A 27,485-nucleotide genomic window follows, 5' to 3' on the forward strand; every position below is an offset into this window, starting at 1 on the left:
GCAACATGGAGTCTTCAAAGTCACAAGGAGTGCAACATGGAGTTAACAGGCACATGACTGTGTGTATGCTTTACTACCAGGAGTGTTTTATCACCAAGCCACATACCCAGCCCTTTTTCATTTTGAAATAGAGTCTTGCTAAGTTACTTAGGACCTCACTGAATTGCTCAGGCTGACTTCTAACTTATGATCCTTCTGCCTCAGCCTCCTGAGTCACTGGGATTACAGGCATGTGCCTCAGTGCTCCAGTTCTAATGTGTGTGTGTGGGTTTTTTTTTTTTTTTTTTTTTTGTGGTGCTAGGGATTGAATCCAGGGCCTTGTGCATGCAAGGCAAGCACTCTACCAACTGAGCTATATCCCCAGCCTCCAATGTGTTTTTAACTCCAATTCATTTTCAGTCTAAATTAGCTAGAATGTTTTCTGTTGCTTACAATGGAAAATTCTGATACCAACGCAGTAAAAATCACCAGCCTCAGGGTTCTTAGTCAAGTTTCTTTCTATATGATCTTCCACTTCACTTCCTGATACTAATCTGATATTAACTGCATCATTTTCTCCACATTTCCAAACCTTTCTTGGCAGGGTACCAGGGACTAAACCCACGGGCACTTAACCACTGAGCTATATTCTTAGCACTTTTTATATTTTGAGACAGGGTCTTGCTAAGTTGTTTAGGGCATCACTAAGTTGCTGAGGCTGGCCTCAAACTTGTGATCCTCCTGCTCAGCCTCCCGAGTCACTGTACTACCACACCTAGCTTCCCAATAATTTTTGCAGTTGAAAAACTATATAAATAGTAAATCTATGAATGAATTGAATCTTGCTTAAGTGCCTCCTCCTTGTCCAGTAACCAGTGGTAAGCAAATAGGGGGCAAATTCATGTGGGTTTTGCATGGAATTCCTTCTGGGAATCAGTCAATAAGGTATTTCTTAGAAGTGTCAGTGGCCCAGCAGACTTGGTACTGGCTCTTTGAAACAGACACCTAACCTGGTCTTGGAAATCAGAGAAGACTTTCCAAAGGAAAAAATTCTAAGTTGAAACTTTTGAAAAAGTAAGACTTAGGCAGAAGGGGGTAAAGAGTAAGGGGAAATTCAGGCCCACAGGAAAGAGAATAATCAAGAGAGTGTACAGGGGCCTGGGTTGTGGCTCAGTGGTAGAGTACTTGCCTAGCATGTGTAGAGCACTTCCCAAAATTATTGGGAAGCTGGGCATGGTGGTGCAGCAACTCAGAAGGCTGAGCAAGAGGATCACTCTGGGTTTGATTCTCAGCACCACATATAAATAAATAAATGAAATAAAGGTCCATCAACAACTAAAAAAACAATATTAAAAAAAAGAGAGCGTGTACAGCCAGGTGCAGTGGTACATGCCTGTAATCCCAGCAATTTAGGAGGCTGAGGCAGGAGGATTGCAAGTTTGAGGCCATCTTCAGTAACTTAATAAGGCCCTAAGCAATTTAGCAAGACCCTGTCTCTAAATCACAAATAAAAAGGGTTGGGGATGTGGTACAGTGGTTAAGCACCAGTAGGGTCAATCCCCAGTACAGAGAGAGAGAGAAAGAGAGAGGGGGGGGGAGGTAGTAAAAGATGAGTCCAGACAGGTAGGCAAAGTACAGATCTTGCAGGATTCTGAAGGCCATGTAAGGGGCTTTAGATTTCTCCTAAAAGCAATAAGGAGCCATTGGTGAGTTTAAGCAATGGGAGGAGATGAGCAGACTGCAGTTCAGAAAGACCACTCTGGTGGAGAATGGAGAGAAGGGAAATTAAAAAATTGGGAGACCAAGTAGGAGGCTACTGCAGGGAAGCAATTAGAGAGAAGACAGTGCTTTGGAGTTGAGGGGATAGAGAGTAGATTTGAAAGAGACTAGAGATAGATCAGAAGGAATTGGTGATAGGTTGACATAAGGATTAAGGAAGGGAAGAAGTAGGGATGGGCATCAGGGATTTTGTTTTTCAAAACTGATTGAATGGCTAGGTGAATGAATGGATGTTGGTATGGTTTGCCAGGTTGAACAACATAGAAGAAGCTTTTTGGAAGATATGAGCTCAATTTAGAACATATTATTTTTGTGCTTGTGGTACACCCAAGGAGAGAAGTCCAAAAGGCATTGGGAAACTGGGCACAGTGGCACACACCTGTTATCCCAGCAACTCAGGAAGGTGAGACAGGAGGATTGCAAGTTCAAGTATAGCCTCAGCAATTTAACAAGGCCCTCAGCATCTTAGACCCTGTCTCAAAAATTTAAAAGGGAAGTGGATGTAGCTCAGTGGCAAAGCACCCTGGTATTACATTCCCAGTATATTAATGAAAGCCCCAAAGGCATTAAGATATATATGTTTGGATCTCAGATGAGGGGTCTGGACTAGAGATATAGATTTGAGAGTCACTGAAGGTGGAGGTGGTAGTTGCAGGCAAGGAAATTAGGAAGATGACCCCAGTTACTTATGGAGTGTAAGAAATGAAAAGAGCCTAAGAAAAAATTCTGGGGATAGGTTCACTGTTCAGGAAAGGCAGAAGAAGAGGAATCCACAAAAGAGAACAAAAAGGACCAACCAGGTAGGTAAGAGGAAAACCAAGAAAATTGGTATCACTTGCATGTAGGCCAATGGAGAGTCCTAAGCATGGAGTAGCCATGGGCATATAGGCTACAAAAATCAAATAAGATCATAATGAAGCCAGGAATAGTAGCTCACACCTATAATCCCAGCAATCTGGGAAGTTGAGGCAGGAGGATCACAAGTTTGAGGTCATCCTGGACAACATTGAGATTCTGTCTCAAAAAAATTATACTGGAGAAGTTTCCAATGAATGTAGAGGAAGGAGGGCACTAGTGACCTTGGCAAGAACCAAGTCAATGGAGTAAGTTGGGGGAGAAGTAGTTTGGGGAGAGAGAAGGCAGAGGGAGGCGAGGAAGGAAAGAATTAAAATTAGGCAACTCTAAAAAAAGTCACACAACTCTAATCATGTAGCTGTGAACGGAAGGAAAGAGTGGTATCTGGAGAGGTTTTTAAAAGCTGGACAAGGGTAGTGGTTAGAAGAGTCTACCCCAGATCTTCCCGGTGTGGAATGAAAGAGGGAGAGAGTAGATCCTAAAGAAGGGCTTGGGGAGTTGTGGAGGGAGGCGATAAGGACTTGTGTTCAGAAGGGAGATTGTTCCCTGGGTCACAGGAGACCCTATCAGTCTGGCATTTCCTCCCCATCCTCATCCCTTTCCTGCCCCTGGCCTGACTCTCACTGGAGCTGGAAGACAGAAGGACGGAGTCACACCCTGGAAGAAGCTCTGTGTCTTTGGAGGTGTTTCTGTGTGACTGTAAGTTGGGGTTTGGGGAGAAGGAGGGTCTATCAAATGGGTAAGAGCCAAGGACATGAAGCTAGTAGTTTAGGCTTTAGGGGCAAGATTAGGAGAAGGGAGTGGAAGGTATGGAAACTGGGTTTCAGGAAGGGATTCTGGGAGCTACAAGTGTGAAGGTCCAGGACCTGAGTATATGATGCCAGAGGCTGGTGAGATGTTCCCTCAAACTCCCATTGTCTACAGGTCCCCATGTCTCTCCTCCTCTTGTTGCTCCTGCTGCCAAGCCCCTTATACTCCCATTCCATCTGTGACATCTCCAAACCGGCCAGCCAACTGGAAGTGAACTGTGAAAAACGGAACCTGACAGTGCTGCCTGCAGACTTGCCAGCAGACACAGCCATCCTTCACCTAAGTGAGAACCTCCTGGTTACCTTCTCCACGGCATTCCTGGTGCCTCTCACTCACCTTACTCAGCTGTATCTGGATACAAATCAGCTGAGCAGCCTGCAGACAGATGGAATGTTGCCACTTCTGGAGACACTGGATATATCTCACAATAAATTGAAAAGCCTGCCATTCCTAGGGCAGGCACTGCCTGCACTCACTACCCTGGACGTTTCCTTCAACCAGTTGGCCTCATTGTCTCCTGGTGCACTGAATGGCCTTAGCAAACTTCAGGAACTCTACCTGCAACACAACAAGCTGAAGACTCTGCCCCCTGGGCTCCTGGAAACCACCACCCAGCTACAGAAACTCAATCTTGCCAACAATAAGCTCAGTGAGCTACCCCCTGGGCTCCTGAATGGGTTGGAGGAGCTTGACACCCTCTACCTCCAAGCAAACTGGCTATACAGGATACCAAAGGGCTTCTTTGGGAAACTCCTCCTTTCTTTTGTTTTTCTCCATAGCAATATCTGGTATTGTGACTGTGAGATTCTCTATTTCCGTCACTGGCTGGAGAAAAACCCCAACAACGTCTACGTATGGAAGGAAGGTATGGATGTCAAAGCCATGACCTCCAATGTGACCAGTGTGCAATGTAGCAATTTGAACAAAATACCTATCTATAACTATGCAGGGGAAAATTGCCCCTCTATTGGTGATGTGGATGAGTATGATGACTATTATGAGACTGACATGGTAGAAACCACAAGGACTATGGCCAAATTCTCTACCAACACCAAAGCCCATACAACCCACTGGGACCTACTCTACTCCAAATCTACCGCTTCTCTGACTCAAATGCCCTCTTTGCCTCCAACTGAAGAATTCACCAAGAGACAGACCATATTCCTACACAGACAGATCCCAGATTCCTCCACATTCCCAACAGCCATAGAATCTACCACATTATCCAAAAGTCTAAAACCTACTAGTGAACCCATCACAACCCTGACCACACCAAAGTCAATCAAGCCAGAACCCCCAACTACCCCAGAGCCTACCACAACCCAGACCTCCCTGGAGGTCACCACAATCCTGACCTCCACAGAGCCCACCACAGCGCTGACCTCCCCAGAGCCTACTACAGCCTTGACCTCCCCGGAGACCACCACAACCCTAATTATGTCAATACCCCCAATCTCAATCACCCCAGAGCCTATCATAGCCCTGACCTCCCTAGAGGCCACCACAAACCTGACTTCCCCAGTGGCCACTACAGCCCTGACCTCTCCAGAGCCTACCACAGCCTTGACTTCCCCAGAGGCTACCATAACCCTAACCATGTCAGTACCCCCAACCTCAATCACTGCAGAGCCCACCACAATCTTGACCACCACAGAATACACCTCATTCCCTACTAATTCAGGCTCCCTCACAATCTCTCCTGAATCTGAAATGGTCTTAGCAGCTCAAGGGAATTTTGATAGCGCCAGAAATTACCCTTTTCTCAACCCTGACATTTGCTGCTTTCTCCCCTTGGGCTTCTACATCTTGGGTCTCCTCTGGCTCCTGATTGCCTCTGTGGTCCTTATCCTACTGCTGACCTGGGTCTGGCATATGAAACCACATGCCCTGGACTCTGACCAGTCTGCTGCCCTGGCCACAGCCATAGAAACCACATATCTGGAGGTGCAGAGGGGAAGGCAAGTGACTGTGCCTCGGGCCTGGCTGCTCTTCCTTCAAGGATCACTCCCCACTTTCCGTTCTAGCCTCTTTCTGTGGGTACGGGCTAATGGTCGAATAGGGCCTCTGATAGGACGGCGGCCCTCAGCCTTGAGTCAGGGTCGTGGTCAGGACTTGCTGGGAACAGTGAGCATTAGGTATGCGGGCCACAGCCTCTGAAGGTGGGTGGTTCGGGGGACCTTGAGTGTCTGATGGTCTCTCCTATTGGAATTTGGCTGAGGGTGAGGCCCACAGCATCACAGGGAGGACTTAATTACTGTTCCTTTATTTGAAGCCTCCTCTTCATATCCAGACACTCAACTCCAGACTGTACAAATCAAGAGGGGTAGTGAGATGATGGGGTAGTGAGATGATGGAGTTGTGAGGGTCACAGAACCAAGCTCCCTGGGCTAATGGGGTGTTGTCAGGCCACATGGTTAGCTTGGGGAAATTTAAGGAAAAGCAGATAAACAGAATACTGCATGGCTCCTACAGGCATCCTTACATAGAAGAAAATTTGTGAAGTGATTTATCAAGATGAGAGCACTGATTATCTCTGAGTATCATAAATATGGATCCCCCCCTCTGCTTAGTGTTTTATACTTCTCAACCATCATTGTACGTTATTTGTAGAATAAAAAAATAAAATAAAAAAAGAAAATGTAGTTTCTTTTGGAACCAAAGTGGTTGAGGGGCTTGTTAAAATAATTCCCAAGGTCTCAACTTCCCCCACCCTGGTCCCAACTACTTATCCAACAAACCTTCAGTCACAGCTGGCACTTTCTCTACTGCAGGAGTGGCCACCCAGCAGCCACCTCAAGCAGAAACTCCAGAACAGAATAGTCAAGTCGCCCTGGAATTGAGGGACACTGCTGAAGCCTAGCCACTGGTAGCCTGCAACCCTCAGGGCAAAAGGGGTTATCTGCTTACTACTGCAACCTCAGAAATAGTTGGTAGGGAGGGTGCTTAACCATTGGGCCACATCCCCCACATCCCCAGCTTTATTTATATATTTATTTATTTATTGAGACAGGACCTCGCTAAGTTGCAAACTTGGCAATCCTTCATCAGCCCCTGGAACTGCTGGGGTAACAGATGCAGCAGCACACTACTGTACCCGGTTCCTGTCATTTCCTTGCTGGACTTGAAGTGCCTCAAGGACAAGATCCAGTCTTTAAGTGTCTCAAAGCAGCCACAATGCTCCAGGACACGGTGTGCATGGTGGGTAAGAAGGGAGGCAGCAGCTAAGGTGTCAGGATGCTGAGCTTCATTTCTTGTTCCATTGGCAAGGCTCTGCAAAGGGGACAGCTCCCACCTGCTGTCTGCCCATCCCAAGGCCTGGCACACAGCCTAGCACTCCTCCCAGTATGACCTTCCCATGCCCCTTTATGTTCCAAGAGATTTGTAGGCTCCTTGAAAGCAAGGCCTAGCAACCACAATTCTCAATAAGTGGATGAGGCAGTCACTCTCCTCAGCCAGAGCTGGTCTCTGGCCAAAATCCTTTTTAAACTTTGGATCAGCTCTATTGTCCAACCCCACAATCCCTGCCCCCCAGCCCTCACCCCAATTCACAAAAATATGATTTTTTAGCCCCTCCCTCTTAAGGCTACAAAAGCAGTCACCAGATCCCAGAGGCTTTTCCTAGGGATTAATGTGAGATGATTTGTGCATCTGCTGCATTCCTGAGCAAGCAGCTGGGAAGCAACATACAAGGCCTGGAGTTTGGGTTTCTGCCCTATGTTACCATACCATAACTGACCTACACAGCATTTGCATAAAACCAGCAGATGCCTTGTCTTTAATAATTTTTCTTAAAAACTCCAGTTCCTGTTCTCCAGGGTATCAACTTCTTTGTCCAGACTCCTCCCCTGTTCATCCCCACAACTCTCCAGATTTGGGGGTGGTGTCATCAATCCAATTTATTAATTAAGTCCTCAGTGAGGGGAGGAAGGGCCACAGCCTCCCACTGCAGACCTTTCCACCATCTTGATAGCTTCTGGTTTCTTCTGTCTCCTCTGCTCTGCCTTGGTTTCCCTACAGAAGGGGGATTTTCTGCTGTCCTCTGTGTCCTAAAACTAATACCTAAGGGAAATCTAGAAATCCTCGAGTTTCCCAGCTCCCCCAAGGAACAGCCACTGATAGAGTGGTCATAAGAATTAGGCCAAGCAGGGCAAACTGGAGCAGAGGGTAGAACAGATCAAAGTCCTTTAACACAAGGAGGAAACCAAACTGTGGAGGGGAAATAAATAGAGGGGCCCAGAGCAGCAGAGTCCAGGCTCCCTGGGGTGCAGTGACTGTAAGAGCAATGGATGACTGGGAGCCCCAGCACATTGGCTCCAGGTATCCTGCCCCCTCAGCCACTGAGGAAGAGACGTTTGTAGGCCTTGTTCATCTGCTCCAAGAAGATGAAGGTGAGGACAGTGTGGGGACCCAGGCGGGCATAGTATGGTGTGAAGCCCTTCCATAGGCTGAAGAATCCCTCATAGCGAACAACCTTTATCAGCACATCCTAGACAGACAGACAGACACGCAGGGTAACAGAGCTAGGACGTGGACTTTGGGACCCTGTCCCCTACCCAGCTACTGTCATAACCCTCCCAGGGCATCTGACACTATGACTCAAGCCCCCAGCCCTCCTTTCTCACCAGCCCATTCTTGTATTCTGGCTTCCCATCAATCATTCTCATGTTCTGGATCCTGAAAGAAAGGAAGCAGAGATGGGGGATGTAACTCGGTGGTAGAGCACTTGTCTAGCATGCACGAGGCCCTGGGTTAAAACCCCAGTACTGTGGGGGTGGGGAGAGAGAGAGAGAGAGAGACAGAGGAGAGAAGCAAGGGCATAAGAGACAGAAAGGGGGGTCTCCAACATCTATCCAAGCCAGGCCTGCACACTTACCGGGTCTTGACAATGTCCACGGGCATAGAGGCGGCAGTGGTAACAAGGCCACTGATCATACTGGCACAAAAGTGGCATAGGATATTGTCAGAGAAGTAGCCTGGAGAGTAAAGCAGGAGGTGACAGTCAGTTTGGAGCAATCTGGCCAGGCTGGGAGTTAAGGGCCCAGTTCTGGGTCTTACCTGAGTCCAGTAAGAACTGCTTAGATTGTGAATAGGAGGCAAGCTGGGCAGCATTGACAACAACAGCCCGAGCCATGGTAGGAATACAGCCCTGAAAGTGGGAGAGTGAAGGAAGAGTCAGAAATACTAGGGACCAGAACCTACAAGCCCTAAGTCTCCAGAGACTTTCCTCACCCGCCACAGTGTGGGGACTCCCTCTTCCCGGGCAATTCGAATCAGGGCATTAAACACGTTTTTATAGCCACGACGTTGATCAGCCGGAAGTCTGGAGAGAGAGTAGGGAGAGCCCAAGATCAGGACAGTCCACACTGCCCACAGGAGCAAAAAATGGGAGCAAGAGTAAGTAGACATTCTGCTCTAGGTCTGGGTTTAAAAAACTGGTACTTTCATTCCAGATTCCAAGAATGGGACTTGAGTTGGGTTCAGTCCTGTAACTCACCGACCATCAGCAGTCATACGGATAAGAGCCACCTCAGCTGGTGTTCCCACAAAGGCACCAGTTGCACCTGCAGTCATGCCAATCAGGGCCTTCAGCAGAAAACCAGGGGGTGTACCATCGGCCCCAGTCAGGCGCTCAAAAAGCACGGTATAAATGCCAAGGCGAGTAGTGGTGTAGGTGGCCTGTCGCAGGAGACCAGCTGACAGACTGAGGAGCAAAGGGGTCAGCGCATCAGGAAAAGATCTAGACCTGCCAACCCATACCCTTCTCCCCAATCTGAGGCCAGTACCCAGTGTAAATGCCCTTCAACCCTTCTGCCTTCAGGATGCTGGTGAGAGCATGGAAGCTGGTTTTGTACTCTCTTGTTTTGGCCCCTTCTCCGCTCAGTTGCATCCGGTTCTTCACTAGGTCCAGGGGTTGAACAAAAACTGTAGCTCCCATCCTGGGGGAAGGCAGGAGTGTAATTAAGGGTCAGGAGTTCCAGATCTACTAATGCCTACTGGAGCCTGGTGGCAAGAAGTTACAAAGGTCAGGGCCTGTCATGTGAGTAAGGACTCAGGAGGCTGTTGGACATGTTGGGCATGTAAGAGCAATGTGTCTGGAAATTATAGGTGTCCAGCAGGAGCCATGCAATGAAAGTGGTCCAGGCAGCTCCATGGGAGTCAAGCAATGAGGGGACGAAATGCAGTTCGACCCAGGAAAGGGAGGAGGGGGACATCCATGATCTGGGACTCCAACCAGTCCTTCAGGGAATCACTTAATGACCTGGAACCCCATTCAGCTAGGCAGAGTCAAGCAGTAAGCTAGGAAACTCAGGTGGCTTGGCAAAGATCATGCAATGACCCCGCATGCAGTCCATTAGGGGTCCTGCAATGGGTGAAAAGATCTTGGCAGCCCATAAAAGACCTCAAACCACTGGTGAGCACACTGACCCCGTGCTGGCTCAGTTCACTGTAAAAGACCCTGAGAGAAACCGGGCCCAGTCCTTGCGCCCGTCCCTTCCTCCTCCTTTCCCATCCGTGGGGCCTGAGCTTACCCGGCCAGGCCCCCAAACAGGAACTTGACGGACTTAGGGGAGGTACGGGGCTTCCCGTCCATCCCGCCGGCCCCGGGGCTCGCCGTCGCCGCCATCGCCACTGAATGGCCCTCAGCTCCGGGTCCCGTGCGCGCGCGCGGCCCCGCTCGCGCCCAAGGTGACACCGAGCGCGCAACAGGGCGAGGGCGCGCGCACGCCCCTCTGGCTCTCAGGTCCAGCACCAGCACCAGCTGGAAGCCGGCGCTGGCGCAGACGTTCAGCGCAAAGGCGGCCGGGAGTAAGGCGGAGATGAAGGGGGAGCTTGAGGGATGCGTGCGGGAAGGGGTGTGGCTGTTTTAGGAAACCAGATTATAGGCGCAGTTTTTACCGAATTAGAATCGCGGGAAACTGGAGAGGAATTTGTTTGGAAGTCTCGCGAGAGCGAGTCAGGCTAGCCAGAGTACGGAGGTCTCTCGCGATAGAGAAAGATTTCAGTGGCGGGGCGGAGGTGGGTGGTCACTCTCGCGAGACTTGCAGGTACGTCGGCGGCTGTCCGAGGGATGAGAGGTTTGTAAACAGGGCAACACAAGGGGGGATCACGGGCACTAAAAGGAACCGATTAGATCGTCTTCTAGGATTTGGTGTTCCCTGTATCTACTCAGGCATTCTTTCCATCCCTAACTTTTCCTTTAACTGGCCTTTAGGACCGGAAGTCCTTCATCTTGAGCATCCAGTGTTGGAAGCGGCCTGACTTTCTTTACCGGAAGCCCTTTTCCGAGGGACAGGAAGAAGGCCCACCTGGCCGGAAGTTTCACCTCCTTGAGCTCCCCCGCCCTTCTAGAAGTGTTTCTGTCACCTGTGCTTATCTCTGGTCCCTTTATCCGTTTTATCTCTATACCAAAAAAGGATACATTTTGTGTCTTCCTTAACTCCACTAAACGAGTTGGATAGCTCACTCCCCGAGTCGGGGTTCTTTCCCCGGCGCCCCCATGTAGCTGAGAAGTGGGACCTGGGGGTGGTTGGACCCCTGGGATCCTGAAGGGGTCAGGAGGGCGCAGAAATACGCTCTGCCCCTTCTACAAGGACGCGACTTCCTCAACCTTTCTTCGCCCGCTGTCATGCACTCTGTGGCCTTCCCGCTTCCTGTGGTTGTGGCTACTGTGTTGTGGGGAGCGACCCCCATTCGGGGGCTCATTCGAGCGGTGAGTCCGAGGGTCGGGTAGGGGAAGGGCGCTGAGGGGACAGATTGCAGGCTGAGGAACATGGGCTTTTTTTGTCCACAGACTTCGGAGCACAATGCCAGCATGGACTTTGCAGACCTCCCAGCTCTGTTTGGGGCCACTCTGAGTCAAGAGGGACTCCAGGTGACTTTCTTTCCATTTTTCTATATTCCCATATCTTGTCCTGGGTGGGGGTTGAGGAACCATGCCCTGGGTGAAGCTGGAGGTAGGAAGAGTCAGGAACTAATTTCATGTATACATCTGGTGTGGAATCCAGAATCTGGAGGTTGAAGGCTGAGTGCCCATCCATGGAACTCCAAGCTTATGAGGGAGACTGAAAGTGAACTAAGATGAAAAACAGGAGGAAGTGGCACTTATCAATAGGATCTCTGGAGCCAGCTATTGGTTGTATAGACATGGACAAGCTAATCATCTGAGATTTAATTTATTTTAAGGTAAAATAGGATAATAGAAGTTAGAAATAGAAAGCAGTTCTGTGGTACTTCATGGCAAGACTGCAACACTGCAAAAACTTAGGCAATAGATATCAGTAGAGTTGTGTGAAATGCATAATTGGAAATTTGTAGGCAGGCAAATGTGTTATGTGTACATAAAGTTTAATTAGTGGGGAACTGGAAGGCCGAATTTAATTAGGTTGCAGAATGGGGTACAGGCTAGCCCATCTAAGAAAGGAAGAGGGAAAATAAGGTCTAGAGGGGCTGGGGATGTGGCTCAAGCGGTAGCGCGCTTGCCTGGCATGCGTGCGGCCCGGGTTCGATCCTCAGCACCACATACCAACAAAGATATTGTGTCCGCCGAGAACTAAAAAATAAATATTAAAAAAAAAATAAGGTCTAGAAAAGAGATGTGGTTTGTTTTAATTGCATCTTTTGAAGGATAAAAAGATGTAGGCTTCTGGCTTGGGTGGGATGCTCAGACCCCAGGGATGAGAAGGAAGTGAGAGAGAACATGTAGCATGCCAGGGCCAATCTACTTGGGGGCTCTGTGGGAAGCAGAACCTAGGGAGAAGTCCAACTGTTTTTGCTTCTGTGTCCCAGGGGTTCCTTGTGGAGGCTCACCCAGAAAATGCCTGCAGCCCCATAGCCCCACCACCCTCAGCCCCGGTCAACGGGTCAGTCTTTATTGCACTGCTTCGAAGATTCGACTGCAACTTTGACCTCAAGGTTGCTGAATGTGGAGTGGGAGCTGGGAAGCTGAGGGTAAAAAACAAGAGAGCCAGGAACAATGGCAAGGTCCGTGATGCTTTCTTATCTTCTGCCTTGTCTTCGTAGGTCCTAAATGCTCAGAAGGCTGGGTATGGTGCAGCTGTGGTACACAATGTGAATTCCAATGAACTTTTGAACATGGTGTGGAATAGTGGTAAGTTTGGAGAATGTGGAGAACTAAATTTTCAATAGAACGCAGACTGAAGAGATAATGGGAAGGCTGAAGGCTTAGGAAAAAGAAGCCAATCCTTTGGGTGGGATGGGGCAAAGGTACCAAATGCCAAGGCTCCCAAAGTATTTATTAGAGTGGAAGGTCGAATTCCCAGTGTAACACCCTGATCCCTGCAGAGGAAATCCAGCAGCAGATATGGATCCCATCTGTGTTTATTGGGGAGAGGAGCGCCAAGTACCTGCGTGCCCTCTTTGTCTACGAGAAAGGGTAGGACATGTGCCTCCTTCCTTCAGCAGTTCCATGTCAACCTGGAGCCCAGTCCAGGTCTCACTCCCCCAACCACTCACCCTTAGGTCCTTTCTCCCCTGCCCATTCCTTTCCCCAATTTGGGTATAGTTCAGAACCAGTTACCCAGTCTATCCTTTGTTCATTTGCTTTTCTTGCTTCTGAGACTGATCTTCCTTTCCTCAGGGCTCAGGTGCTTCTTGTTCCAGATAATAGCTTCCCCTTGGGCTATTACCTTATTCCTTTCACTGGGATTGTAGGACTGCTGGTTTTGGCCATGGGAGCACTAATGGTGAGTACCTCAGAACCTGATAGGAATAGCTGTGTTTTTTTTGTTTGTATAGTTGTAGGTGAACATAATACCTACCTATTTTTATGTGGTGCTGAGGATCAAACCCAGTGCCTCCCACATGCTAGCAAGCTCTCTACCACTGAGCTACAACCCCAGCCCCCACTGTTCAGTTTGTGCCATAAGCCTGATCCATCCACTCCCCTTTCCCCCAGATAGTTCGTTGTATCCAGCACCGGAAAAGGCTCCAGCGGAATCGACTTACCAAAGAGCAACTGAAACAGATTCCTACCCATGACTATCAGAAGGGTGAGGATATAGGGGAGGGAAGGGCCTTGCCCATAGCTTACTTGGTTTCTGAAGGAGTTAGATACTACTAGATAAGGGGTACAAAGATGGCAGTAAGGAGTCAACCTGAGATATTATCCTCTTTACTCCCAAATATGATGAAGACAGGAGAGGGAAGTAAGAGCATGAAATGGAAACCATAGAGGACTAAAGTGGAATAGGTGGAAACATGGAATGACACACCTTAACAAGTAAGAGGAAGTGAGGGCAGAAAATGTAAAGTGGTGAGGATTCAGTCAGAAGAAACTGGTAGGGTTGAGTATTAAGGCCTTAGAGCCCTCAGTGCCCATATAAGGCTATAGCAGAAGTCCTGCCCGTTTCTACTCCTCCCACTCCATCTCTCCACCCTCACATCACCTCCCCCTAAACCCACTTCCCTTCTCTGTGCTTGTCCCCTCCACCCCAAAATCTTTCATGTTTTACCTGGCCTTTATTCTGCTTAGCTCTTCCACTGTCTGTAGAATTAGGAAACACTTTTTTGAAGGGCTTAGATCTACCACAGGCCTTCTAGAGTTCTTGTGAGCCCAGTTCAGAATGGCTTAGTTAAGGACTAGATTCCTTTTTCTACTTCAGGAGACCAGTATGATGTCTGTGCCATTTGCCTGGATGAATATGAAGATGGGGACAAGCTTCGGGTACTCCCCTGTGCCCATGGTAAGGCCCTCAATGCCTGTGTGCAAAGCCCCCACCACTACCACCAAGGCACCAGGTAGGGTACCTCAACTCATTCCTCTCCATAGCCTATCACAGCCGCTGTGTGGACCCCTGGCTCACTCAGACCCGCAAGACCTGCCCCATCTGCAAGCAGCCTGTTCATCGGGGTCCTGGGGACGAGGATGAGGAAGAGACTCGGCGGCATGAAGAAGGCGATGAGGAGGGGGAGCCAAGGGACCACCCTGCCTCAGAACGGACCCCACTTCTGGGTTCTAGCCCCACTCTTCCTACTTCTTTTGGCTCCCTAGCTCCAGCCCCCCTTGTTTTTCCTGGACCCTCAACAGATCCCCCACCTTCTCCTTCCTCCTCCTCCTCTTCCTCCGCCATACTTGTCTAATACTCCCCCAACACTTGGCATTTCTGGTGACCTATTTGCACAGGCCCTCTTCCTCCAGTCTTCTAAATTCTGATAAGGGAGAAACCTAGGCTGGAAATGGCCCCATCCTTCGGAGGGGTTGTATATTGGGGAGGGTCAAAGGGGATTTGGGTCTTCACACGGGTTAATAAAATTGTTTTTGTGGACTAAGAAATGGGAGGGTCATTTTCACTCAGGTTAATCTTTTTTTTCCACCCTGAGGTGCTAGGGATTGAATCCAGGGCTTTGTGCTTGCTAGGTAAGCACTCTATCACTGATCTACACCCACAGCCCCCACACAGGTTAATTTCTTATGCTTTTTGTCTGCTATAAAGGGACAGGGGAACATTGGAACAGACTAACCTGTAGTCATGGGGACAGCCCCAACAAGCATTTGCTGTGACTCAGAGAGGGGGAGCCCCACCTACAAAAGAGGATGACTCAACTAACTGGCCTTGCCTTGCCCCGCAGGCTTGGACCCTTTCTCTGGTCTGAATGGCTTTATTCCATTATCTACTAATTCAACTAGCATGCACTTGAGGACCTAGGCCTGGAAATACCACTGTGAAGAAGGCAGGCCACCTGGACAGGTATACCTGAGGCAGGTAGATAGGCCTGGACATGGGGGTATAAAGAGCAGAAAGCTCAAATACCTGGACTTAGTAGTGCCTCAATCCTGTTCCCAACCCTGAGCAAGGTTCAAGTAGGCAGGTCACATTGCTTGTCCCCTCTTCTGATACCTAAGCTCAAATCATACAGCATCTTGTTAGTAGAATCTTTTTTATTCAGAAAAAAAAAAAAAACAAAACCAAAAAAAAAAAAATCCAAAACACAAAAAAAAAAAATGAGAAAAAAATTTCCAACCACACACAGGAGGAGTATGGGTAAGGGGGAGGTATCTTTCCATCCAGCCCCGGCCCCAGCCCCAGCCCCAGCCCGTGGTTTTGGCAGCAATAAGGGATATGGGGTAATGGCCCAAAAAATAAAAAAATGGTGTCTGTGTATGGGAAGGAGGGGGTGCAAAAGCTGTGGGGAGTGGTAAGGGAAGGGACAGAAGAGGTCAGTACTGGGCACGCCGCAGGTGGGAAGCCATTTCATAACATTTCTTGTTGATCAAACCACCGTGGACACCTTCTTTGCCCATCAGCAGGACTAGCGCTGGAGGAAAGAGAAAGGAGGCTAGGACCCAGGTGTCACAATTCCACCCCCTCTGCCAGCTGTTCAGCAGCTGTCCAGCCCTGGGGGCTGTAACCCAACCTCATCCCTCCCAACCCCCCCCACACAGGCAGGCTGTCAGTCAACCTGAAACAATAGGGCTTTTCAAAGGAGAAAAATCAAGCTTAAAGGCTAGAGAGGAACAAACTAAAATTTAGGGGTCAAAGCTCAGACTCTAGACTCCTGTGTTCAGGCCAGAAGTGATTAAGGAAGAGCTGAAAAGATCAGAACTAAATGCTGGCTTAGGATCCAAACAATCTACCTACTCTAATAAAACGAGTTTCTACTTTAAAAAAGCTCAAGGCAAGAAAGAACTAAAAAGGTAATATAGGGGTCAGTGGCAGTGGCATATGCCTGTGATCCCAGCAATTTGGGAGGCTGAGGCAGGAGGATTGCAAGTTTGAGGCCAGCCTGGGCAACTCAGCAACACTGTCTCAAAGTCAAGAGAACTTGGGATGCAACTGAGTGGTAAAGCACCCCAGGGTCCAATCCTCAGTACTGAAAGAAAAAAAAAAAAAGGCAATGCAGTTCAACTTCTTCATAAGATGAGGAACTGAGACAGAACTGGAACTAGAGGGACTATCCAGGCTTCTAGCAGACAGGGAGTATAACACTGGTTGGACCCTCTTCAAAACAAAACAAAGTCACACAGAAAAAGTCCCCAAGATGAATGGAAAGAGGTACATTAGGTATATCTCAGATGTAGAGGAAGGATAAAATAGAGAAACTCACTCTTGGCAGTCATGGTGACAGTGACATTGAAGGTGGGGGCTCCACCGGTGCTCTTGGTACGAAGATCCATGGTAAATTCCCCATCCTGCAGCAGTGAGTCCCGGATCACAGAACATTTCTGGCCCCCAAGTGTCAGCCCATTCACGAAAAAACTTGACCGGTCTTTGCCAACCAGGACACCAACCTCAGCTGGCTAGAAGAGGAATCAAGCACCCATGAAGATAATGCACCAAGTTCTTCACTTTGTTCTCTAGAAGCCTACCTCCTCCTACTGCTTTGGGAGCTATATCTTGGTCAATGAAATCAGAAATTCAGTACTGTGGAAAGTTGTTTCAGAAAAAGAGCATGATCCTCAAACCCTCTAAATGGGACCAGGGATGAAGGGATAACATATTTCTCTGGAGAAGCAGATCTCAGTGTTTTCATATGGAAAGTAAATTCAGGAAATATAAGGGGGCCAAAAGCCAGTAAGGAAAGTGGGGAACCTTTGGATGCTCAGAACTCTCCTTCAGGAAAAGCAGAAGCGGAGAGGGGAAGGGAAGGGGCGGGCAAAGCAAGAGAAAGCAACTTTGCCCTTATTTGGTCAAAGGTTCTGCAGATGTTAGGAACCCGGACGCCTGGGTCTCCAAATAACCTAAGAGTTTAGATCCAGGTATCTATGTCTCAAGATGAGGAAACAGACCCTGGGGGCTTTCCAGGAAGTAGGAAAAGTTTTGAAGGGGGTGGTTAAACAGAACTGGCAAGCTCAACTCTCGGGTCTAGATACCCCAAGGAACCTTTCTCCTCCTCCCCCTTAAACCCCAAACCCCTATATCCGGTCCCCTCCCGCCCGGAAATCCCCTTCCCCCCCTTTCCGCTACCCCTCCCCACTTCCGGGCAGTGTGGCCAAGAGGTAGTGATGGTGGATACAGCAGTAGTCATCCCTTATTCCTTGACTTATACCATCTCAGAACTTCTCATAAAGTTCCCCTGCCATAGGCCCCGCCGGATGGCGGGAAGGGAGGGCGAGGGGACTTCCGGGATTGGCCTCATAGGAAGGTTGAGGCCAACATGCCGAATTGGGGGTGTGTGTGGCGGCCTCGCCCTCTCTAACGGGATTGGGAGGGGCAAGGAACCCAAGGAGGACAAGCATGGGCCCAAGGCCATGCGCCGGGTCTCCCACCCGCATAATGGGAAACAATAGTAAAGGAGACAGGAGTTCACAGCCTCAAAAAGTCAGGGGGGCTCCAAGTCCCGTCTCAATCACAATCCCCGGTTAAAATTGCAGCGCGTGCCCGCCCCGCCCTATAAGAGGCGGAAGTGGGCCGCCGCACCGGGCGGCGCGCCCCTCCCCGCCCTGTGTGCCCCGGATGTAACGCCCCGTCGCATAAAACGGGGCGCCGAACGGGATGGGCGCCGCCGCCAGGGGCGTAGGACTGGGGGGCACTGAGGGACCTGCTCACGTGCAGCCGCCATTCGCGCCGCTTCCAGGGAAGGCACCCGGTCACGGCCTTTCGCTGCTCTTCCTAGACCGCGCCCGCCCCCACCCAAGTCCCTTCCTCAGGATCCAAGGCCAGTCAGTGCCCAGAACCGCGCAAGCCTCGCAGTACCGTAATGTTGACGAAGGTTTTCCCGGGGACGGCGGCCCAGACGGAGGGCGAGTCCTTGTAGCCCACGATGGCCGCGTCCTGACAGGTCCCGTCCGCCATGAGGTTGTCGATGTAGGCGTTCCACCCGGCCATGGCGCTGCTGCTGGGACTGCTCTCGGCGATGCTGCTGGGGCCGCGGGCTGGGCTCGGGCTGCCTCGGACTGGCGGGCGGGGGAAGGCGGAGAGCTCGGGGCACGCGCTACCGTCCGGACCGCGGCTCTGCTAGCTGTGCAGCAGCCCTCGCACCGCCACTTCCTGCTCCTCCCCCCCCCTCTGGATTTTTATTTGCAAAGGGCGGTAGGGGCGGGGCCTGCTCCCCATTCTCTCCCTCCCCCCGTCTGCCCAGATACCGAACTTTGCAAATGCAATTTTAAAAATCCCTCCCCCTATTGCAAAATTTGCAGAGTTCGATGGAAAGCTATGAAAATGGCTGGGGGTCGGTGGTGGCGGGGGAAAGGATAAGATTAGGTCTTGCCCCAGTCGGCATTGAATACAAACCAGACTTTGGTATAGGGGAAAGGGGTGAGCCAGAGAACGTAAAAGAGAAAGGAGGAAGAATTAGCAAAATGCAAATTGAGCAAATTAAAGAGAGTTCGGGGAACCCAGGGTTAAACAGAACGACTCCTCCTTCCCCCACCTCCGCCGGAGGGAAGGAACGGCGGGCGGCGGCGGCGGCGCGTGCGCCCGCGCCTGCGCCGGGGCTGGGAGGAATGGCGCGTGGGGCGGTTGGGGCTGGCGGCCGGCTGCGCGGGCGCGCGCCGGGCCAGACGGATAGGGACCTTCTTGGGAAGGAAGGCGGGCTGGCGGGGTACGTGTCTCCCGCCAGGCGGAAGGGGCGGGAGCGCAGGCGTACGCGCTGCCACCTCTCCACTCTTAATTAAATTACTTATTTAAGCAATATGCGAGCTAGAAGGAATTTGACAAAATACCAGGCCGTTTTCAGAAGGGCTAAAGGTGGCCACCTGGGGCACTTGTCCCCAGCACAGGTTGGTCTCATTCGAGAGCATCCCACTCCAGGGGATTATCCCTTCCCTGGATCGGCTCAGCCCAGGGCCTCGCCCCAAGTCCCAGCCCTGCCCGTCCCTGAGCCAGCGGTTCAGGTCACTGGCCGTGCCCCTTGGTCCGTCTCTGTCTAGGTCACTGAGTGCGGGTGCCCGCGGGACCAGACGGTGGGGACTAATTTTTCAAAGCGGAAGAATACTAAAGTTCCAAGGTTGGCAACTTTTTTCAATAAGATGAAAATCCCTTCTACTTGGTGCTTATTGGGTTATTCTTTTACAATAAAACTTATGCCAAAAAGTACTTGTGTGCGATCAGTTGCTCGCCGCCAAACGTGAAGGAGATGCTGATGGCTTCGGCGACTTAGCCCATCCAAACCCTCGCTGCTGAGGGGCTTGGCCCTTTCGGCGACTTAGTCCATCCAAAACCCTCGCTGCTGAGGGGCTTGGCCGCTTCCGGTCCCTTGGGGAGGGGCGCCGAGGACACTCGGCGCGCCTCCGAAGCGGGACAAGGGCCCGTTTCTCTCTGGTCTTTCAGGGCGGACTGCGGTCCCCTAGCATCCATCTCGAATCTCTGGATTCTGACGACCCCCGAACTTGTGTTCCTCGACAGCCGCGTGGCTGAGTCACTGACGGGCTCGGGCGGGGCCGCGCTCCGGCACGTGGCGGCCCTCCCCGCCCGCCATCTCCTGAACTCTGACCCGCGCACCTTCCACCCCAGGGTGGAAAAATCCCGGAGGGAGTGGCCCGAGATAAGCGGGGAGGGACAAGATGGGAGATGGGGGGTAGGTAAGGTTCCTGGGGTGGGGGCGGGGAGGCTGACCCCCGCGGGGCAGGCAGGGCAGGGAGGAGAGCTCTGGAGAGGGCTGCCGAGGTGAGTCACCCGGCCCCAGCCGATCGGGCGCCGGCGGGTGTGGCCTCTCAGTTGGAGCGAGGCGCCCAGTGATTCGCGCACGCCGACCAGCCCGGGCTGCTGGAAAACTTGGGGCAGACCCCACATTCCCCCGATACCCGGCAAGGCGGAGTTACCAAGTGCAGAGACTAACTTCCTGCAGTGCTGCAAGCAGTCAGTAGGACCGGCCCCAGGCGTCCAGATGCTTACAAAGAGCCACCCCCTTTTCCCGTTCATTCATTTCTTTCACTCCTGATTTAACACCATTCATTGATGGGAAGGGGCCGCGCGTTGAAGCACGCATAGTCTATATGAAAAGGGGTTCCTGACCGACAAGATCCGCACTGGACAACAAATGCTGTCCCAGCACTATCAGTCGGGCGTCGGGCCAGCTCTCAGGGCCAGTCTAAATTCGTCTACCGGCCTCCTTCCTTACCCCCCCGCCCCCCACCCCCCCGCCTTCGCTGGCCAGGAGAGAGTTAGGATGGGGTGGCGCCTTATGAGGACCCTAAAAGGTGAGGCGTTCTCGCCTTGTGGGTGAGTGGGGGGTTTCCACTTAAGACCTTGCCCACCATCTCCAGTCCCTTCCCCTGCTGTGGGCGGAGTCCCGCTGATTGAGCTGAGCTCCTGTGAATGTCAATCCTGCAGCCCCTCATCCAGGCCCCCTCCCCAGCCCTGCAGGGTTCAGGTTACCCCTGGCCTTTCGTAAAGGGCACTAGTTCCTCTTTAACCTTTGCAAAAGGGGAATATAATCCTGGGGATGAGAGAGACCCCCCAGTCTGAACCCCCTCCTTTGCACCCCTCAAGGGGTGGAATTAAAAATAGGAACTTTATTGGGGGACACAGAGAACGGGAAGGGTAGTCATTAATCTTTGGGAAGGGGGCAGGTCCCGAGGGCCAAAGGCTGCTTTAGGCAGTAGTGGGCACTTGGCTGCCAGCCCAGTGTGGAGGAGGGAGGATGGAGTGAGAGAGGCGGGGCTGGCTGGGGGACAGGGTGGCAGGGGATAAATGCCCAGCCTGAGAGGGGGTGAGCTGACACTGTCCCAGCTGCCATCTAACTTGGAGCTCCATCCAAAGCCCCAAGGAAGACATCCCAGGTCTGGTGAAACTTACAGCTCCAGGGTGTGGAGATGCGGGTGGTTCCCCTTTAGAGAAAGTGGGGGAAATTTCATCTCTTTTTCTCTTGGGACTGGGGAGAGGTTGAAAGAGAGTGGTGGGGCAGTATGGCACAAACACTGGAGTATCCAAGGATATGGAGAAAGGAAGCTGTGAAGAGAGTAGGGATGAATAGAGAAGTGTGTTTAAGAGTTGGAGCCAGGTAGAGAATTTGGGGCCTGCCAGGATTTGGGAGCAGAAAAATAAGAATAATAGAGGAAAACTCCAGTTTCACTAGGAAGTCATGGAGAACAGATTACTTTAGAAGAAGAAGGAAGGAGAGGCGCAAGTGCAGCTTTGGGGGGAGGTGAGGGCTCAGGGAGTGGTGCAATCTGAGGAGTTACAAGGCACAGGCCCCTGAATTCTTAGGATGGGAAGGTGCAATAGGAGCTGTTCTGAGTGGGGGAGGGGGCTGTGCCTGTCTCTCTGGTCTGTGACCTTTTTATGGGGTATTTTTAGCTCCAGCACCTGCCTTCTTGGGGTGGGGAAGACTCTTAAAGGGCAAGGGATTTCTGGTTCCCCAAGGGATCAACTGCCCACACTCACCTCTTGTTGCACAGCCATGGCCATGCAGAAAATCTTTGCCCGGGAAATCCTGGACTCCAGGGGAAACCCCACGGTGGAGGTGGACCTGTACACTGCCAAGGGTAACACAGGCCCATCGAATTGATTTGCTTCTGAAGATTCCAACCTCATGTGCCCTTTGTCCCCCAGCTCCATACTACAACCTGTTCTTTCTCTGGGGTCCCCTTCCCCAGACTTTTCCCCAGGCCCTCTTTTTCCAACTTGGCCCTGGAGCTGGGAGAAGAGGGAGTCTCTCGCAATGTCTCCTCTCCCTGGACTCAGGGAGGAGAACTCAGCCCTTAGTGGTGGGTGAGAGGGTGGGTGGAACTCTGTGATCTTCCAATCCCTCTTGCCTCAGGTCGATTCCGAGCAGCTGTGCCCAGCGGAGCTTCCACAGGTATCTATGAAGCTCTGGAACTGAGAGATGGAGACAAATCACGATATCTAGGGAAAGGTAAGCTAAGGCCTACGCAAGAACCTGTGTGGGTATTTTCAGGACATGGGCACACAGGGATAGAGGACTGAAACCCAGAATCCTTAAGAAGATGGGGTACATGGGAAGCGCTCTGATTGACTTAGAAATCTGAACCTTCCGCCCTTTAGGAGTACTAAAGGCTGTGGAGCACATCAATAAGACTCTGGGCCCTGCTCTGCTGGAAAAGGCAAGTTTTGAAGCCAGCTTCCCCTTCCCTCCTGTTTGTGCTCCTGAGCCTCACCCAGGCAGCTCCTCTCCCCCAAATATTTTCATTTGTCTTTCCTTCTGCACATACACTAACTCCTGAAAAAATCTGACCTCTGTCCTCTCCTCCTCAAACCTGTCTTTCCAGAAATTAAGTGTTGTGGATCAAGAAAAAGTTGACAAATTTATGATTGAGCTGGATGGGACTGAGAATAAGTGTGAGTGAAAGGCCAGAGGTGGGGAAGGAATGGGGTGTGAGAGGGGTAGACAGACCCCAGAGGCTGAGGTCTGGCTGGGGCTATTTCTGCATCCCATAATCTGGGGTACACCAGAGCTGGATGGCTTTTTTATTCATTCCACAGGCATTTCCTGAGGTCTGTCCTCTGCCAAGCCTGGGCTGGCTGTGGACAGATGCGAAGCTGACACATCCCCCTGGGGTGGGGACTCTCAGAGCTCCTTCAGGCCACTGGGGAGAGATCTGTTAACAAACTTTAAATGCTCAGTGGTTTGGAGCTTTAGATTCTCTCTGGGGTGACCAAAGGGGATGTTCAAGGAAATAATGCCAAACCCTGCAGGGAAAACTCTCATCCTTCTTTCCCACTTTCTTCCTTTCAGCCAAATTTGGGGCCAATGCCATCCTGGGCGTGTCCTTAGCCGTGTGTAAGGCTGGAGCAGCCGAGAAGGGCGTCCCGCTTTACCGACACATCGCAGATCTCGCAGGGAACCCTGACCTCGTACTCCCAGTGCCTGTGAGTGTGGAAGCTACTGCCAAATCCCAGGTTGTCAGAACTGCCCCCACCCAAGGAAGGGTACTTAAGCAGCCTTTGGAAAATCTACCTTTCGGATCCTGCTCCAAATAAGTGGTTTCCTGAAATCCAAACTCCTCATCTGCGCTAGCGCTCTAGCCCCTCCTTTCCCACAATCCAAACATTCTCTAAGCCCCTCTGCTTCCTTTCCTGGCTGTGTGACCTGGTTCCTTCACATTCCAATCCCAGGCTCCATAACTCTGACCTCATTTTACCCTTGCTCCTCCAGCCCCCATTAGATAGAGAGCTTCTTCATGGCAAGGGACTTGGCATTTTCTTTGTATCTCTCAAGTCCTTATTAAACCAATGCCCTCTTAATGGAAACCCTTTGAATTTAATCTCAATAATAATGTTACCATTTACTGTTACTTATTAGGAAGATTGTATAAGTGTATGGACTCCAGAGAGGAACCTGGCTTTGCATGTTTATTAGTTGTATGATTTTAGGCAAATTATTTAACCTCTATGCCTCAGTTTCCTCACCTATAAAGTGGAAAGTAATAGTAGTCCCCAGCTAATAGAGGTGTTTTGAGAATTCATGTAAATTAGGTTTTGAGTTAATTTATGTAAAGCTCTTAGAACAGTGCCATGAAAGTTTCAGCTATTTAGCCAACTACTCAGGAGACTGAGGTAGGAGGATCAAAAGTTTGGGGCCAGTTTGGTCAACATAGTGAGACCCTGTCTCAAAAATAAAAATAGCTGGGGATGTAGCTCAGTGATAGAGCATTTGCTTAGCATGTGCAAGGCCCCAGTTTCAGTCCCAAGAGGGGTGAAATAAAGAGTGTTCACTCTTATATACCAGAAACACATTAAGAATTTTAGGGGCTGGGGATGTGGCTCAAGCGGTAGCGTGCTCGCCTGGCATGCGTGCGGCCCAGGTTCGATCCTCAGCACCACATACCAACAAAGATGTTGTGTCCGCCGAGAACTAAAAAATAAATATTAAAAATTCTCTCTCCTCTCTCACTCTCTCTCTCTCTCTCTCTCTCTCTCTCTCTCTTCTCTCACTCTCTCTTTAAAAAAAAAAAAAGAATTTTATATTCAATTTCTCTAATTTTTAGGAAAAGATCCTACAGGGCCAGGCATGGTGGCATACACCTATAATCCCTGCTACACGGGTGGCTGAGGCAGGAGGATCATCAGGGCCTGGTCAATTTAGTAAGACATCGTCTCTGAAATAAAAAGGGCTGGGGATGTGGCTCATTGGTGGAGCACTTGCCTAATATGCACTAGTTTGAACCCAAGCGTTCAATCCCCAATAATACCAAAAAAGAAAGAAAAAAAAATCCTATAGGGAAATTAGTGTTATCCCCATTTTTTAGAAAGGAGGGGGAACAGCTCTGATGCCGGGCATGGTGGCACAGGCCTATAATCCCAAGGGCTTGGGAGACTGAGGCAGGAGGATCAGGATTTCAAAGCCAGCTTTAGCTAAAGCAAGGTGCTAAGCAACTCTGTCTCTAAATAAAATACAGCATGCGGCTGGGGTTGTGGCTCAGTGGTCGAGTGCCCCTGAGTTCAATCCCTGGTACCAAAAAAAGAAAAAAAAAGGCTCTGAGGAGGAAAATTACTCATTCTAGACCATTCAGCTAGTAAGTAGGGAAGCCAGTGTTCAATCTTGAGTACCCAGCCCAGCTTGATCCCTCATGCCCCAGGTCTGAGTACCCTCTCCACATCTCAGGCCTTCAATGTGATCAATGGGGGCTCCCATGCTGGAAACAAGCTGGCCATGCAGGAGTTCATGATTCTGCCTGTGGGAGCCAGTTCCTTCAAGGAAGCCATGCGCATTGGTGCCGAGGTCTACCACCACCTCAAGGGGGTCATCAAGTCCAAGTACGGGAAAGATGCCACCAATGTGGGGGACGAGGGCGGCTTCGCACCCAACATCCTGGAGAACAATGAGGGTAGGTGCTGAGCACCCTGGGGTACAAAACCCCTGGATTCCTGGGGAAGGGAAGGAAAGGGTTCAGAGACAAAGGGCACTGGAATCTCAGGTCTTCTCTTGCTCCCCTCCCAGCCCTGGAGCTGCTGAAGACAGCCATTCAGGCAGCTGGTTATCCAGACAAGGTGGTGATTGGCATGGATGTGGCGGCATCTGAATTCTATCGCAATGGGAAGTATGACCTTGACTTCAAGTCACCTGATGACCCTGCCCGGCACATCACAGGGGAGAAGCTTGGAGAACTTTACAAGAGCTTCATCAAAAACTATCCTGGTGAGCCAGGCGCCGTGTGCACCCCTATAATCCTGGCTACTTGGGAGGTTGAGGCAAGAGGATTGAATGTTTAAGGCTAGGGCAACCCCTGTTGGGTCAACAAGTTCAAGGGCAATTTAGCAAGACCCTGTCCCAAAATTTTAAAAACTATAAAAGACTGGGGATGTATCTCAGTGGAATTCGAGGTGTTCCCATGGTCTGCCCAAGTCCCCTGCAGTTGTCTAATGCACTGATATTAGTGCCCTGCTTTGCCATGACTCAGGTCCTTCCAACCCTTATCCCCAGGTCAGTCCCAATCTAGATTCTGTCACCTGTCATCTCCCCATGAGGTGAATTCTGACTAACTCTGACTGCCTTCTACCCTCACTAGTGGTCTCCATTGAGGACCCCTTTGACCAGGATGACTGGGCCACGTGGACCTCATTCCTCGCTGGGGTGAACATCCAGATCGTAGGGGATGACCTCACGGTCACCAACCCCAAGAGGATTGCCCAGGCCGTTGAGAAGAAGGCCTGCAACTGCCTGCTGCTGAAGGTCAACCAGATCGGCTCAGTGACTGAATCCATCCAGGCGTAAGTGCCTCCTGACTCTGGGGCTCATCATAGCCACCCTCTGCCCTAGCTCGGCCCACTCTATCAAGTCCTGACCATTAATCCAAGTCTTCCTTTCCCTAGCATCTGACCCACCCACACCATTTTCTTTTTCTTTTATTTTTGTGGTACTGGTGATGGAACCCAGGGCCTTGCACATGCTAGGCAAGTGCTCCACCACTGAGCTACATCCTCACCTCACCCATACCTTCTTTTTAATTTTATTCTCGGGATTGAACCCAGGAGTGCTTAACCATTGAGTGACAAATCCAGCCCTTTTAATTTTTTATTTTGAGGCCGGGTCAAAGTTGCATAGAGACTCACCAAGTTACTGAGACTGGCCTTGAACTTGTGATCCTCCTGCCTCAACCTCCTGGGCCACTAGAATTATAGGCGTGTGCCATTACCCACCCAGCTTCACCCATACCTTCTTGTCTTCAAGGCTTTAACTAACAGTTGGCTTGACCCCACTTTACTACTCTGGCCCTGCCTTGTTCCTCATCCCCAGCCTATCCATTCTTGTCTCCAAAGTTCTGTTCTCTCTAGGAGCATCTCAGGAACCCCAAGTCAAGATCAGAAATCTCTTCTCTCCTACTTCCCAAAGAATTTAGTTGCTGTCTTCTCTGCAACATGCCCACTACCAAAAGCAGAAGGGAAAAGCCCTACATAGCTCCTAGCTTTCCCACTGAGGAGGTCACATAAGACCTCACTAAATATCCTCCTCTATTCAGCTGCAAACTGGCTCAGTCTAACGGCTGGGGGGTAATGGTGAGCCACCGCTCTGGGGAGACTGAAGACACATTCATTGCTGATCTCGTGGTGGGCCTCTGCACAGGACAGGTATTCAGGATTTGACCAAGTGTTCTTGGGGTTCTCTGCCTGCCCCTGAATTGCATGCTACCAAAGGCTGTTCCCTTGGGGCCAAGCTTAACCTCTCCAACCTCACCCAACCTTCCAAATCCTACTTGCTATCCCAGATCAAGACTGGTGCCCCTTGCCGCTCAGAACGTCTGGCCAAATACAACCAACTCATGAGGTACAGCTGGGACAGTGGCCTGGACATTGGGGAGCTGGGGGCTACTAGGTGGGAAGGTGGCAGCTCTGACTTTTGTGTTATAGGATTGAGGAGGCTCTTGGGGACAAAGCTGTCTTTGCTGGACGAAAGTTCCGTAATCCAAAGGCCAAGTGAGAAGCTGGAGGCCCAAGGAACCCACTGGACAGATCCAGGCCTCCAAACCCTTTCCCATGAAATAAACACTGGTGCCAAAGTAGATCATAGTGTGTGTGTTTGTGGGAGGGAAAAAGGAAATGCTTTGAGCTGGGAAAGACAGGAGGTGGACAGGTTGGGGGAGGGAAGGGAGGCAGAGAATAGATGTGTAACCTGCTAAGACAGGAGGAAGTGAGGCCCTCCAGAGGAAGCTGGGTGGATCTAGAACAGAGAAGTTCACACTTTGGAAGGAAGCTGGGGAAAGC

At 50.6% G+C, this 27,485-nt stretch overlaps 5 protein-coding genes across 6 annotated transcripts; 3 read left to right on the plus strand and 2 right to left on the minus strand.

The window, feature by feature from the left end:
- The first annotated feature begins 3,405 nt into the window (after positions 1-3,405).
- On the plus strand, positions 3,406-7,479 carry GP1BA (glycoprotein Ib platelet subunit alpha). Its single transcript, XM_081270574.1, has one exon. The coding sequence runs from the start codon at positions 3,544-3,546 to the stop codon at positions 5,578-5,580; it is 2,037 nt and encodes a 678-aa protein (XP_081126700.1). The 5' UTR covers positions 3,406-3,543; the 3' UTR covers positions 5,581-7,479.
- SLC25A11 (solute carrier family 25 member 11) lies at positions 7,302-10,192 on the minus strand. Its single transcript, XM_081270580.1, has 8 exons — positions 9,954-10,192; positions 9,207-9,359; positions 8,918-9,124; positions 8,653-8,743; positions 8,479-8,569; positions 8,297-8,396; positions 8,046-8,097; positions 7,302-7,909 (listed from the first exon to the last, which is right to left on the minus strand). The coding sequence occupies exons 1-8, from the start codon at positions 10,046-10,048 to the stop codon at positions 7,754-7,756; spliced, it is 945 nt and encodes a 314-aa protein (XP_081126706.1). The 5' UTR covers positions 10,049-10,192; the 3' UTR covers positions 7,302-7,753.
- An 82-nt stretch (positions 10,193-10,274) lies between these two features.
- Positions 10,275-15,672, plus strand: RNF167 (ring finger protein 167). 2 transcript variants are annotated; one of them, XM_081270577.1, is made up of 10 exons: positions 10,275-10,499; positions 10,637-11,134; positions 11,216-11,296; positions 12,211-12,336; positions 12,445-12,532; positions 12,727-12,817; positions 13,022-13,127; positions 13,340-13,433; positions 14,046-14,126; positions 14,213-15,672. In XM_081270577.1, exons 2-10 carry the CDS (start codon positions 11,051-11,053, stop codon positions 14,521-14,523), a joined length of 1,062 nt encoding a protein of 353 aa, XP_081126703.1. In that variant the 5' UTR covers positions 10,275-10,499; positions 10,637-11,050; the 3' UTR covers positions 14,524-15,672. The 2 variants fall into 2 exon arrangements, with proteins under 2 accessions (XP_081126703.1, XP_081126704.1); XM_081270578.1 differs by lacking the exon at positions 10,275-10,499 and having other exon boundaries at positions 10,972-11,134; positions 12,211-12,284.
- On the minus strand, positions 15,345-18,444 carry PFN1 (profilin 1). Its single transcript, XM_081270584.1, has 3 exons — positions 18,078-18,444; positions 16,489-16,681; positions 15,345-15,699 (listed from the first exon to the last, which is right to left on the minus strand). Exons 1-3 carry the CDS (start codon positions 18,207-18,209, stop codon positions 15,602-15,604), a joined length of 423 nt encoding a protein of 140 aa, XP_081126710.1. The 5' UTR covers positions 18,210-18,444; the 3' UTR covers positions 15,345-15,601.
- Positions 18,445-21,023: 2,579 nt separating this feature from the next.
- On the plus strand, positions 21,024-27,283 carry ENO3 (enolase 3). The gene is made up of 12 exons (XM_081270576.1): positions 21,024-21,103; positions 21,722-21,808; positions 22,084-22,179; positions 22,329-22,387; positions 22,553-22,622; positions 23,020-23,153; positions 24,889-25,111; positions 25,225-25,422; positions 25,793-25,994; positions 26,744-26,852; positions 26,990-27,048; positions 27,132-27,283. The coding sequence occupies exons 2-12, from the start codon at positions 21,724-21,726 to the stop codon at positions 27,199-27,201; spliced, it is 1,305 nt and encodes a 434-aa protein (XP_081126702.1). The 5' UTR covers positions 21,024-21,103; positions 21,722-21,723; the 3' UTR covers positions 27,202-27,283.
- Positions 27,284-27,485: the final 202 nt, after the last annotated feature.

Source organism: Spermophilus citellus (genome assembly GCF_964194105.1).
Source record: "Spermophilus citellus genome assembly, chromosome: 17".
NCBI lineage: Eukaryota > Metazoa > Chordata > Mammalia > Rodentia > Sciuridae > Spermophilus > Spermophilus citellus.

Excerpts from the sequence above, each read along its gene's own strand:
- ENO3 (XM_081270576.1), top strand. The coding sequence starts at position 21,724 with ATGGCCATGCAGAAAATCTTTGCCCGGGAAATCCTGGACTCCAGGGGA. Across the intron at positions 22,388-22,552 it reads GCCCTGCTCTGCTGGAAAAG|AAATTAAGTGTTGTGGATCA; the intron begins GCAAGTTTTGAA and ends CTGTCTTTCCAG. Across the intron at positions 26,853-26,989 it reads TGGGCCTCTGCACAGGACAG|ATCAAGACTGGTGCCCCTTG; the intron begins GTATTCAGGATT and ends TTGCTATCCCAG.
- GP1BA (XM_081270574.1), top strand. The coding sequence starts at position 3,544 with ATGTCTCTCCTCCTCTTGTTGCTCCTGCTGCCAAGCCCCTTATACTCC.
- RNF167 (XM_081270577.1), top strand. The coding sequence starts at position 11,051 with ATGCACTCTGTGGCCTTCCCGCTTCCTGTGGTTGTGGCTACTGTGTTG. Across the intron at positions 12,337-12,444 it reads ACTGCAACTTTGACCTCAAG|GTCCTAAATGCTCAGAAGGC; the intron begins GTTGCTGAATGT and ends TTGTCTTCGTAG. Across the intron at positions 12,533-12,726 it reads GAACATGGTGTGGAATAGTG|AGGAAATCCAGCAGCAGATA; the intron begins GTAAGTTTGGAG and ends TGATCCCTGCAG.
- SLC25A11 (XM_081270580.1), bottom strand. The coding sequence starts at position 10,048 with ATGGCGGCGACGGCGAGCCCCGGGGCCGGCGGGATGGACGGGAAGCCC. Across the intron at positions 8,744-8,917 it reads CGTATGACTGCTGATGGTCG|ACTTCCGGCTGATCAACGTC; the intron begins GTGAGTTACAGG and ends CTCTCTCTCCAG. Across the intron at positions 8,570-8,652 it reads GAGTCCCCACACTGTGGCGG|GGCTGTATTCCTACCATGGC; the intron begins GTGAGGAAAGTC and ends TCCCACTTTCAG.
- PFN1 (XM_081270584.1), bottom strand. The coding sequence starts at position 18,209 with ATGGCCGGGTGGAACGCCTACATCGACAACCTCATGGCGGACGGGACC. Across the intron at positions 16,682-18,077 it reads AAACCTTCGTCAACATTACG|CCAGCTGAGGTTGGTGTCCT; the intron begins GTACTGCGAGGC and ends TTCCTCTTCTAG. Across the intron at positions 15,700-16,488 it reads TGTCACCATGACTGCCAAGA|CGCTAGTCCTGCTGATGGGC; the intron begins GTGAGTTTCTCT and ends TCTTTCCTCCAG.